At 50.5% G+C, this 11,719-nt stretch overlaps 7 protein-coding genes across 7 annotated transcripts; 3 read left to right on the top strand and 4 right to left on the bottom strand.

Annotated features, from left to right (window-relative positions):
* Positions 1-8: 8 nt before the first annotated feature.
* On the top strand, positions 9-521 carry NEMAJ01_1703 (ubiquitin-conjugating enzyme E2 M; the record flags this gene model as incomplete). The annotated part of the gene is made up of 1 exon (XM_047915541.1): positions 9-521. One exon carries the CDS (start codon positions 9-11, stop codon positions 519-521), a length of 513 nt encoding a protein of 170 aa, XP_047771498.1.
* A 77-nt stretch (positions 522-598) lies between these two features.
* NEMAJ01_1702 (uncharacterized protein) lies at positions 599-2,401 on the top strand (the record flags this gene model as incomplete). Its single annotated transcript, XM_047915540.1, has 1 exon — positions 599-2,401. The coding sequence occupies one exon, from the start codon at positions 599-601 to the stop codon at positions 2,399-2,401; it is 1,803 nt and encodes a 600-aa protein (XP_047771497.1).
* Positions 2,402-2,527: 126 nt separating this feature from the next.
* On the bottom strand, positions 2,528-4,021 carry NEMAJ01_1701 (phenylalanyl-tRNA synthetase alpha chain; the record flags this gene model as incomplete). Its single annotated transcript, XM_047915539.1, has 1 exon — positions 2,528-4,021. The coding sequence occupies one exon, from the start codon at positions 4,019-4,021 to the stop codon at positions 2,528-2,530; it is 1,494 nt and encodes a 497-aa protein (XP_047771496.1).
* Positions 4,022-4,305: 284 nt separating this feature from the next.
* On the bottom strand, positions 4,306-7,068 carry NEMAJ01_1700 (uncharacterized protein; the record flags this gene model as incomplete). The annotated part of the gene is made up of 1 exon (XM_047915538.1): positions 4,306-7,068. The coding sequence occupies one exon, from the start codon at positions 7,066-7,068 to the stop codon at positions 4,306-4,308; it is 2,763 nt and encodes a 920-aa protein (XP_047771495.1).
* Positions 7,069-7,288: 220 nt separating this feature from the next.
* Positions 7,289-9,280, bottom strand: NEMAJ01_1699 (glutamyl-tRNA synthetase; the record flags this gene model as incomplete). Its single annotated transcript, XM_047915537.1, has 1 exon — positions 7,289-9,280. One exon carries the CDS (start codon positions 9,278-9,280, stop codon positions 7,289-7,291), a length of 1,992 nt encoding a protein of 663 aa, XP_047771494.1.
* A 282-nt stretch (positions 9,281-9,562) lies between these two features.
* Positions 9,563-10,960, top strand: NEMAJ01_1698 (uncharacterized protein; the record flags this gene model as incomplete). Its single annotated transcript, XM_047915536.1, has 1 exon — positions 9,563-10,960. The coding sequence occupies one exon, from the start codon at positions 9,563-9,565 to the stop codon at positions 10,958-10,960; it is 1,398 nt and encodes a 465-aa protein (XP_047771493.1).
* A 446-nt stretch (positions 10,961-11,406) lies between these two features.
* NEMAJ01_1671 (uncharacterized protein) lies at positions 11,407-11,655 on the bottom strand (the record flags this gene model as incomplete). Its single annotated transcript, XM_047915509.1, has 1 exon — positions 11,407-11,655. One exon carries the CDS (start codon positions 11,653-11,655, stop codon positions 11,407-11,409), a length of 249 nt encoding a protein of 82 aa, XP_047771466.1.
* Positions 11,656-11,719: the final 64 nt, after the last annotated feature.

The following is an 11,719-nucleotide window of genomic DNA, read 5'->3' as shown; positions in this document are numbered from 1 at the left end:
CAAAAAACATGAGAAAGAAGCCACTTGCTGTGCTGCGGGCGGAAGTAGAGTGCACGGGGCTGCTTCTCCACGCCAACGAAACAGCCACGCTAAGAGTATGCAACGACGTGTCTACGGTAGAGTACACAGTCACGCCGCAGAGTGGGTACTTTGAAGGGCACACGTATACATTCAGCATAAACATACCGCAAAACTACCCATTCAGCCCCCCAAAGGCCGTCTGCCAGATGAAAATACTGCATCCTTCCATAGACAGCATAGGAAGAGTTTGTCTAAACATAACCAGAGAGGACTGGAGCATAGAGCAAGGCATACAAATGGTAATATTTGGGCTATCTGCCATTTTGTACGATGTTCCGACTGAAGACCCTCTAAACAAAGAAGCCCACAGAATACTTATGCTAGGCCCGGAGGTCTTTCAAAGGCAGGCGATGGAAGTGTACAGAAGCAACGCCGAAAAGCGCCCGCAGCAAGCATCCAGAGCAGACTCAGACTGTGCAGGCCATATGAGAATAAATTGAGCACTTATATATTTTTCCCACTCTGCAATTGCGCTTTGTAGCAGGCCATTTTTATATTCTGCTTCCAGCACAAAAATATGCGCGTAAACATGCTGGAGTGCCTTGTAGCGGGCGTTCCAGAAATAAATATAGATGGCACGGTCTACTCTGCTGAGTCTTTGGAGCACTCTTTCGCGTTTTATGTGAACGGGATTGTCAAAGGCATGGTGCCTGTTCCTTCGAGGATACTGGCTGTGTCTATATGCAGGAGAGTCATCGTTGTGCTTGCCAACGAGATGCGCCTTTACCAGTACAGCCGAGACGGAATTTCGCACGTAGAAGAGATACCGCACGAAAGAATTGTCTGGGCCATGGCAGTGCAAGAGTACATCCTTGTGCGCCTTCTCAAGCACGGGGGCACGCTGCACCATCTGTACAATGCCGATCACGGGGCGGTCTTCAAACTGCACAGCCCGGGAAAGGCTGGAATACAGAGCATATCCCGCAGGGAAGAGGTGTCTGTTGTTTGCGTGTCCACTTCTGGGGGCCTGCAATGCATGGCGTGCGACGAGCTCGGGTTTCGAGTTTCAGAAAGCCCTCCAGAAGGCACTGCGCGCGCAGAGCACATTAAAACAGTCTTTTTAGACAAAAGGAACATTCTCCAGGTAACCAGCAGCTCCATAGAGCATGCCAGAATCTCCTTCCATCGGGAGCTTATGTCGGGAGACAGCCCAGACCTGTCGGAAACCTCCTCTGGGCTGTGCATAAAGTGCAGCGCAGGAACGTACTATATACACCGAGACGGAAGCCGATACAAAATCAGCACTAAAAGCGCGCCCAGGCCTGAGGATATGCCGGTCCAGACACACGGTGATGGCACGGGCGCGCTGACACCTATTTCCATAGCAAGCTATATGCACACGTACACATTCGGCGGATACATGCACAGAGTTACAAACACGGGAGAAGTCAAAATATTTGCAGTTCATGGCGGAGGCATGGAATATGCACGAAGCGTTGGGCCTATCAACGCCCACAACCTAACGGGCTTCTACGCGTTCTCCACCCACACCGGGTCTATTTTGGTTTTGCTGTACAAGAGCCGCTTTTCAGTGCAAGAGTACGCCTGGCAGCTCGATGCAAAGTCCACACTCTCTGCGCCCGAGGGCATTAAATCCGTTAGAAAGTTCAGAAAAGACGTGGTCATAGAGCATTCTGCAGGACACACTGTATACTCAGTCGGCAAAAACAAAGCGCTGCGCGCGCAGGCGCTGGCCATAGACAAAGGGCAGACGCTGTGGGCGCTTGACTCGCCGAACATGAACATGCAGCACAGCCCGGTGCTTCTTGAAAAGGAGGAAGGCATGGTGGCAGTGCGCTGGAACGGGAGCGTCGTTGCAAGGGGGCGCAGTATTGGCAATTTCCATCTGCTGCATACCGGATATGTGTACTCCGACGGGTTTTCTCTTGTGCTGGACTCGGGGCGCATATCGTTTGCATTCCCTATACGCGCGCTTTCCGTGTATAACACAGCAAGCAGAAGCACAGTGCTTGTGCATTTGTCGGTTGGCGCTGTTTACATGCTGTCCGTAGTAGAGGGGAAAGTGGCGGGCAGGCTCGAGCTGTTCCAAAAAGTCCACTCCGAGACAGTCCGGATGGTGTCGCTAGACTCTTTTCTGACGGTGGAAGAAGGCACACTGACTGTGTACGGAGGCGACACGTACATTCAGCCTGTTGTGCGCGTGCCGCTGTGCAAGGACATTCTGGATGTTTTTGCAGGAGGCGAAGAAATACTTATTATGGCCGAGGACAGCTCCATATACAAAATAGACAAAAAGCGCGAAATAGCCCCCACCCCGCAAGACCAAGCCCTTTTGGGTGTTTCCTGGAGAAGAGCATAGCTCAGCAGGAAGACATCAATAAACACAGACTGCCCTGCAGGAATACAGCCATGCTGCAACTTACACACTGTCGCATTTACTCATTTAAATATGTTTATTTGGGCTGCGTGGGGCGCTGAGGCATGCCTACCCGGCCAGACCGTTTCGGATGAAAGACATATCCACCTTATGCCCCACAAGGTCTCGTATGTTGTTTATCTTTCTCCCTATCATGACAGGCCGCTCCAAAGATATTCCCCATCCGATCACGCGCACGTCTTCTGGGTACCCCATCGGCAAAAGCATCTCGGGCCTAAATATTCCCGAGTTTCCTATTTCCATCCACCTCTTCATCTCTTCGTGGTAGCCAAACACCTCCATGCTAGGCTCGGTGTATGGGTTGTATGCAGGCTTGTACTTGATCCTGCTGATCCCCAGCTTTTTGAAGAACTCTTCCATGTACCCCATCAGGTGGGAAATGGTCAAGCCTTTCCCCATAATGATGCCCTCCACCTGGTGAAACTCTGCCAGGTGTGTGGCGTCCAGAGACTCATTTCTGAACACTCTGTCAATGGAAAAGTACTTCCTGGAGTAGTTTGCGCTCTCGGAGCCGCTGGCCTGCATTTCCTGCGCGAGCTTGTACAGCAGCCTAGTTGTAACGGCCGTTGTGTGCGTTCTCAGAACGTTTTTCCGGGACTCCTCCACGCTCCACGGGGCGTTGTACCCTGCAGACCCGTATCCGCCGACTGTGTGGACGGTTCTGACTCTCTCGAGATACGCAGGCTCTGGGTCTGCGCACTCAGCAGGGTCCGCCAAGAAAAACGTGTCCTGCTCGTTCCTGGCGGGGTGTCTCTGCGGCTGGAACAGTGCGTCAAAGTTCCAGAACGACGACTCCACGTACTTTCCTGCATCCATTTCCTGAAACCCCATCTGCAGGAAAATCGACTTCACCTTTTCCCTTTCCAGAGAGAGCGGGTGCAAAGCGCCGGCATACTTTGACGGCGCTGTGATGATGTTAAAGTTGTACTTTTTTAGGCTTAGGCCCTCCATGCTCGCAAGCATGTCTGCTGTTATGTCGCTGACCGATGCCGCATTGACTCCGTATGCGCTGCCTTTGGTAAGCGTGTAGTGCGTTATTTTCTTGTGGGTCACCAGCTTTCTCTTCTTCAGCTCAGAAACTTCTTCCTTCTTTAGGGCCTTCAGGCTGCCCATAAGATCCCTGGTCGCATCAGTTGCCGAATCCACGCCTCTGCACACCTTGTTCTCGCACATTCTGAGAATTTTTGCTTTCAGCCCATTGTTTTTCCCCTTCTTTACAAAGTCTGCGATTTCTTTTGGGCTCTGGCCTTTAAACTGGTCTTTCTGCGAAAGGGCACTCTCTATCTGCTCGTTGCTCAGCGGCGTCTCAACAGCTAAATACACTATATACTCGGCAGACCCATACTTCAGCACCTCAGCGCCTTCTTCTGTTGGGTATACGTCGTCGTGCTGCACCGGCGTGCTGCACACTTTGTTAAAGGACTCCAGCCTTTTAACGGCCCCTATCACGGAAGTGTAGTCGCCCTCTATATCCACAGTGCAAACTGTCTCTGCACTTTCCAATGCGCCCAGAAGCGCTCTCTCTATGTCTTCTATGCCCATATGCGCCACAAAAATAAATTATTATAAGCAAGTGCCAGCGCCCAGGAATGCGGCTGATATAGAGCCAAGAACAGCGCAGGCAAACTCTGCGCGCATCTTCAGCTCGATGCAATAGATGCTATGCGCGCAGAAAGTGCATCAAATCTGCAAAGAGCGCTGCCGCATGTGCTTCCGCATATAAACCGTGGGCTCTGGAGAAATGGGCCATAAACTCTGTGCCTACTCTTATGCTTTATTTACTTCAGGACTCTTCTGCCAACTTATTTGGGCTTGCCCTTTTCGGGTTATGCTGGCACGCTTGCCTTAGAAACCTCTTCTACTACAGCGGAGCAGGCCGCATTCACTGCTGCGTCATTCTTAGAGGCCGCCCACTCGCACAACTTCCTGGGGAGGTCTGCCACGCCTGAAATTTTCAGGAGCGACTTGACCACAAGAACCAGCTGCTGGTGCTCATCGCCAGGCTCTCCGGCGCCTTCCGCCTCTGCCGCGCCCTTCTCAATTAGGTACGACTTTATGACCTCGCATATAATCTTCATGGGAGTTTCTCGCTCCGAAGCCTCCTCAAAAAGCTTCTGCGCAGTTGCCCGGATTGTGCTCTCTTCCAGGAGCAGCAGAGAAAGGCTCCAGTAGTTGTCCTTCACCTTTATCATGCCGCTTCTCAGAAGGTGCCGTATAAGAACGAGCGCCGTCATTCTCACTTCCTCGGAGTCAGATCTCAGCGGCAAAAACAGGCTGGCGCCTGCGCTCTTTACCAAGCTGCTGAACGCCATGACCGAGTCCGATATAATGACCAGCGCAATCACCTGTACCTCACTCTCTTCGTCGGAAAGCATCTGCACCACCTGTGGCATAAAGCGGGTGCTGCACTCGCTGCTTACGCTCATAATCTTCCCCAGGGATATAAGCGAGATCTTCTTAACCAGCGCCTCCGAGCTGCCGAGCCCACATACCACGACGTTCAGGAAGCTTTTCAGAACGGACTCTTCTCCGAATATGATCTCGTGCTCTTTGCTGAAGAATACTCTATCTGCCATCTCCTCCTGCTCCTCTGTGGTGTTCTTCATGCTGTTTTTTCTCGAGCCCACGCTCAGCCTTCTTTCTCTGATCTCCGGGCACGACACGCTGTCTCTGTGCTTCTTGGCCGGGTTTGCAGGCGTGTGCTTGCTGTGATAGCTCCACGCCGCCTCCACCCTCTCCAGGTGCACAGCCTCTTTAATCGCGATGTGCCCCACGGCAAATATCACGGGCACCCGCATCTCCCTGTGGACAAGCGCGCCCAGGACGTCCACGGCAAGTGAGTCTGGGTCTGTGCTGACCAAGTACCCGGTGTCTATGATTGCCTGAAGAAGCTCAAGATTGGCCTCGTCCACCCGCTCGAGCGACTTTACAATGGCCTGGATGGTTTCCGACGTGTTTCCCAGCCTGTAGTCAAGATTTCCCAAAATGCGCACGCACTCGCTTATGACCGGTATGTTTTCGCTTCGCGCAAGAATGCTGTGGATGCGGGGGAGTGCGCTCTCTGTGACCGACCTGTCCGTGGCGGATATTCGTCTGAGCAGCCGCAGGCATGCAATGTTCTCCTGCGCGTCGATTCTGTAGAAAAGCGTGTTCACTGCCTCGATTCCCAGGATCCCCCTCAGAGTGAGCTCTCTAATTATTCCTTCGTATGCGAGCGTGTCCGAGTCGAAGTGCAGCATTAAGTCTATGAGCCGCTTGGAGCTTCCGTCTGCCATTCTTCTGAGCTCCTCCGAGAGCGTGTCCGCCGTGTTTCTTCCGTCGAGTGTGAGCCTCTGCCACGAGAACAAAAACAGGCTGGGGAACACCTCCAGCGCATTCTCTATGCCGTACGAGTAGCACAGTGAGATGTACTGGATGATTTCGGTTATTTCTCCCTTGCTTCCTGCATGGATCAGCCTCTTTATGTTTTCAACGCTTGCGTGTATTGCCTGGTAGAAGCTCATTGCACTTTCGTAGTATTTTGCGTCTGTGCTTTTGTGCTTCTGTATTCTGTCTGCGGATAGGGTCCCCCCATCCAAGGCGTACGGATGTGTCTCAACTGCGCGCTTAAAGAACAAAATGGCCTTTCTCCGGACTATTTGCGTTTTGTCCATAATCCGCTCCTGCATGGCCGCATACACAGGGCCTTTCAGATCCTCCAGTATCCCATGGTTGCAGAGAATGTCTGTGAGGGAGTGGACGGCCCTGCTCCTGCAAAAGGGGCTCACATCCGACGCTCTCTCTATAACAGCAGAAAGCACCGTAAAAAGCTCCTTCTCGCCCTTCCGGTCCTGCTCGATCTGCCCCTTCAAAGTTCGGCACACCAAGACGGCAGACTCTATCGCAGAGTTGCGTATGCACTGGACCTCTGAAGTGATGCTCTGCGTGAGCGGCTCAATAAGGTCAAACACGCCCTGCATGCGAATAGACTCGCCCACTTTAAGAATCAAGCTGCTGTAATTCTTCTGCAGGCCCGTGCTCTTGCTGGCTTCGCTCTCCACGAGCAGGTACTCCAGTATTCCAGAAAGCATCTCTTCGCCGCCCTCTGCGCGCCTCTCCTCCGACATTTTGTGCATTGCGCTTATGTACAGTATGACCTCGGTGAGGATGTTTGTGGTGTGCTCGTGCTGCAGCATTACCAAGGCCGCGCTGCGCACAGTGCGAGCGTCAAATGCCGTTTCCTCAAATATCTTAAACACCGCGCTCTTAACCTCTATTAGCAGCTTTCTCTCAGAGAGGCACGCAAACAAAAGAGGGCACAGCATGTCGAAGTTGCACTGCGACTCTATGCACACGCTCCGGCTTTTCTCTATTATTTTTAGTAGAATAGAAGGGCTTGCATCCGAGGCTTCACTCCTCAGGTACGCGGGAATCACGCTAAGAAACACCGTGTTGTTGTCTACATTCCTAAGAACACTATCTATTATCTCTGCCTTGTGCGGGTGTGATCGTATGCTTTCCAGCATGTCTGTGTACTTATCCGGCTCTTCACTGATAGGCACATTTCTAAGGTGGGAAATAAGCAATTCGAGCTCTCTTCCTTCTGCCATTTAAATAAAATATAAAACAAAAAGTATCCGCATAAATGCGCTGCGCATACACGTGAATATTCCGCCCGAAAATAAACAAATTCGCAGAAAATTCGCAGAAAATTCACAGAAAACCCAGCCCAAAGCACGGGCTGGCGTTGGGTTGTTATGAAAAGCCAGGGGCAATTTATTCATAGCAAGCACGCTCTATTTCTGCTGGATATATCAGTGCACAGCATGCCTACTTGCCCTTCCTGGGCACTTCGCTGCTCTTTGCAGGCCCAGCATCTGTCTGGGCGGGTTTTTTCCTGTTCTGCTGCTTTGTCGCTGGGACCAGGTTCAGAACGAGCGGCTGCAGGGAGTCCACAATGTATATTCCCATCTTCTCAATCTGCACGAAGTCTCCCTGCTTAGCGAGCAAAGCTCTTTCGTCACAGAGCAGAGTCTTTTCTGCCACGGAGTTACTGTTAAAAACCTCAGTTATGGGCCTTTCATCCATCTTGTCCACGGTGATCAGATCTCCATACTCGAACGCGCGGGCCTCAACGGTCTCGCACGGTATCCACGTGAGCCGGGCCTTCGTCTCCTTTGGAGGTACGTCGTGCGGCTTCACAGAAAGCGGAGCCTCCTGCGAAACTATGAAAGTTCCAAGCCCCATGAGAGTGAGCGTGTCCCCTGCACGCATGCGCTGCACGTCTGCTCCCGCCACATAGACGGTCTCAGTCACCTTTCTGGCCGCTGCTTTGCTCAGCAGCGCAGTGTCAGCCACAATGTGCAATTCTGCCATTTCGCCTTTTCCGACGCCGTGAATCTTTCGGGCTGTTTTTTCCACTATTTTCGCGTTGATGGACCAGAGCTTGTCCCACTCCAGGAAGACCGTGTTCTTGGAAGGGCCCTGCATAATAACGTACTCCTTCAGGGCCTGTTTTGTAAGGCCTTTTCGCGTGATTCCCCGAATTGTGGGCATGCGCGGGTCGTTCCACCCTGTGACCAAATGGTTCTCCACGAGCTCTTTCAGATTCCTTTTGCTCAGCACGGTTTTTTTGAAGTTCAGCCTGGAAAAGTCCCAAATAATTGGCCTGTTGTCGAGCTTGAGCGCGGATATAAACCACATGTACTGCGCATTCCTGTCCCTGTACTCGCTTGTTCTCAAGGCCAGGGTGATTCCCTCGAGACTGTCCACCACCGGGCAGGCGAAGTCGTACGTTGGGTAGACTCTGTACGTTGTGCCTGTGTAGTGGTGCGGGATCAGGTTGACTCTGTAGATGACAGGGTCTCGCATGGCCTTGTTCAGGTTTTCCATATCGATCTTGGCGCGCAGGCAGAAGGCGTCGCCCTCGGCAGTTGTGGCCATTTTGTTGAATATCTCCAAATTTGTCTCCGGGGACGTGTTTCTGTTTGCCGAGGGTATTCCCTTGTCTCTTTCCATTCGCATCTGCTCAACTGGGGTATTGTCGCAGTATGCCAGCCCGCTGCGTATCATCTCTTTTGCAAGCTCAAAAAGCCGCCCGAAGTGGTCGCTTGTTCGGGTTGTTTTGTACTCGGTTATTCCCAGCATGGATATGTCCTCCATGATCGTTCTCTCGTACTCCTCCTTCTCCTTCGACGGGTTGGTGTCGTCCATTCGCACAATCATGCTTCCGTTGTACGTTTCTGCGAAGTACTGGTTCAGCAGAGCAGCCTTCGCATGGCCTATGTGCATGTAGCCGCTTGGCTCTGGCGGGAACCGCGTGACAACTTTGTATCCAGCAGGCAGGCCAATGTCGAAGGACGCCTGGTCTTCAGGCTTTGTGTCCTGCTTCTTCTGCCTGTCGTACGCCTTGATAAGCTCGCTGGCCTCTTTTAGCTGCTCCGCATAGAACGCGCTTACGTTGGGCATGTCTTTCAGCTTCTTAGACTTCAAAAGGTTTACGAATATCATCTCAGAGTACAGCAGGAAAAACAGAAGAATTTTCTGCGTTTTCTGAAGGGCGCCCAGGTTGGTTTCCTCCAGAAACTTCGCCTTTTCAATTACTTCAGCATATGCCATGCCCACTTTCCAGGTTCCAAGATACTCCATAGAATCAACTGAAAACTCAGGGATGCGCTCCAGAAGGTCGCCCAACGAGCTATAGTTGAAAAACCCTTCCTCGTCCTCGTTGGAGTACACCGACTCTACGCCCTTGAATATCTTTGCAAGCACAAACGCCAGTATGTGGTGTCTTTTGCTGTGGTTGCATATTATTGTAAGCATAAAAAAAGAGAAAGAAAGAATATTTATGCGCTGGCCTTCTACTCAGAGCTATTCGGGCGCAGTATGTGCAAAAGCGCCAAGCATTCGGCTGCCTTGCTCAACCAGCACAGCAGAGAAAGCCCTCGAACGCACTTGCGTGCTTGCGCGCCCAGGCATAAGTCACACACTGTCAAAGTATGCCATGCACAGATCTAAATGTGGCGATAGCCAATGATTTGCTGCAAATCGCAAAATCAGTTATCATCTAACAAAAGTATAAATAGAATTTAGAAATTCAGCCGCATGAATATATACAGGCCCTTCATTCTTGTAATTTCATTGATAGTTGTCTCTATACTTGTTTTGGCCGGTGCGACCAAAAGCAGATATATATGTGCAAAAGTCTTAGGCCGAGGAGAGATAAGTTTTCTGGATACATGTTTGCAAACTCAACCTATGGAGAAAGCTGCCCACATATACGAAACAAAATACTCAAATGTTAATGGCATGGAAAAAACGCAGTTATCGTATCAGATTCTAAACGGACGTGCCATGAGAAATGCAATGGGAACTGGGAGCAGCGGGTTTGACTGTGCCTTTTCCAGAGTCAGCAATATGAAATATAACCATAACCAGGAAATATCGCAACTTGGATGCAGCCTTTCCAGCGAGATCTACAACAAACCGCTACCCAGCATTGTCCCCAAATACCAAGAGGTATATATAAACGACTTTTTAACCAATATGAACGAGTCCGAAATATATACACTACACACTGAGGAAACAGAAAGGCACAATGAAATCATAAAATACCACGAAAATCTAAACAGAATGCTAACAAAGTTCTGTATAGAAGCGGCAGGTTCCAACCACATGACCGAGCAAGAAAAGATGGATTGCCTAGTAACAGGGGCCATTCTGTACGACGCGTTGCGAGAGGAAGTTTTTAACACCATTTCTTTTGCCTTTTATAGATATACGGAAATAAGAAATATGATTATAGACGGAACCACTGAAATATCCTATAAGACTCTTGCGGTTCAGCTCAGAGCGCAGTGCTACTCGTTAGACGGCCTGATAAAAGCATTCAGCGACATAAGTAAAGCCTTCGAAAGGGCATATTCTGGTGAGAAAGACCCCACAAACTTAATACGTCTCGATAACTCTGCCATGCGTCTAGAAGACTCTTCCATTATTGACGTCCTTCGAACTTGCACGATTAGTGGAGACTGCAGAGAAAACCAGAACCACGCGTCAAGCCAGCTGCTTCTTTCAAATAGCTCGGAAGAAAGCATCCAGGAAAGCATGGATTACGTTTTGAATAACCCAGAAAGTAGTTTGCGCACAGATCTGAGTCGGCTGGAAACGTTATTAAATATGCTAGATTATGCTCCAAGAAATAACCCGAATGTGAGCATAGAAAAGGCTCCTGGAAAGCCGCTGGATATTTATTACTTTTTGGTTGAAGTATACAACATCTCTGCTGTGATGACTAAACAGATCGAAATGAACAGAAGGACCCAGAACTTGATTCAAATGCATTATACTAACCTGTGCAACAAAACATGCCGCGAAGAGAAGGCGTTGAAAAAGAAGCCCCAGCCCGTGCTAAGCGACTCAACTTCTAATAGCAATCCCATTGGCGCAAGTATAGCAATGGGCGTGCTCACAGCCGCTGCATATGCTGCAGGAAATCAATAGCAAGCCCGCAGAATAGCAGAGTTAAGCGTGCTATAGCAGCGGGCGCTGGGAGGCGCAGTTACAAAATCCAGTGTGCTGAAGGGGCTATCAGACATAAAAGAGCCCCCGTCCTGGCAGATGCTATAGTGTGCTTAACTCTGCTCTTTGTGCTGTAGCGTGGGCACAGTCCTTCTGAGCCGTGGGCAGGAAAAGCAAGCTGCTTCACAAAGTCTAGCACATCCGTTTGGGCTGAAACTCTCCCGCGGCTGCGCCAAAACAAAAGCTTCTGAAGCGGCTTTTCCCTCCAGCGGCGCTTTAGAGTTGGGCTCGACAAACCAAAAACTGCCTCTTACTCTGGGCTTCTAGCTCTGCAATACGCATAAATAAATAAGCGGTCGTTTATTTCAAGCGCCGAACGGCTTGGGCGCTGCGGGTTCTTAACGCGCTGCATCTTCACTGTACATTTCTTAGTTTCCTGTTGCAATGAAGCAGTCAAACTCCTTTTCGAGTATAAACTTAACCTCTGCGCCCGTCACGACTTGGCTTCCTTTGTGCTTGGCGAGAAGGGCGGACCGTGTCAGTATATCACTTATGTATTTCTCTGTGAACTGTGAAAGTATCGCAATGCTCTTCTTGTCTATCTTCTCTTCCTTGTCTATCAGAGCCAAGTGCGATATTAGTTTTGCTGCTGGTATGAGCTGCGCTCTTTCATCCATTAAAAAAATTCTGGCAGATGCATTTATATACAAAGAGTGGGCGCCCCACGCAAAAACTCCGCCC

This window comes from Nematocida major (genome assembly GCF_021653875.1).
Source record: "Nematocida major strain JUm2507 chromosome Unknown 2439, whole genome shotgun sequence".
Taxonomy (NCBI): domain Eukaryota; kingdom Fungi; phylum Microsporidia; genus Nematocida; species Nematocida major.
This window is presented reverse-complemented; position numbering and strand designations above follow the sequence as displayed.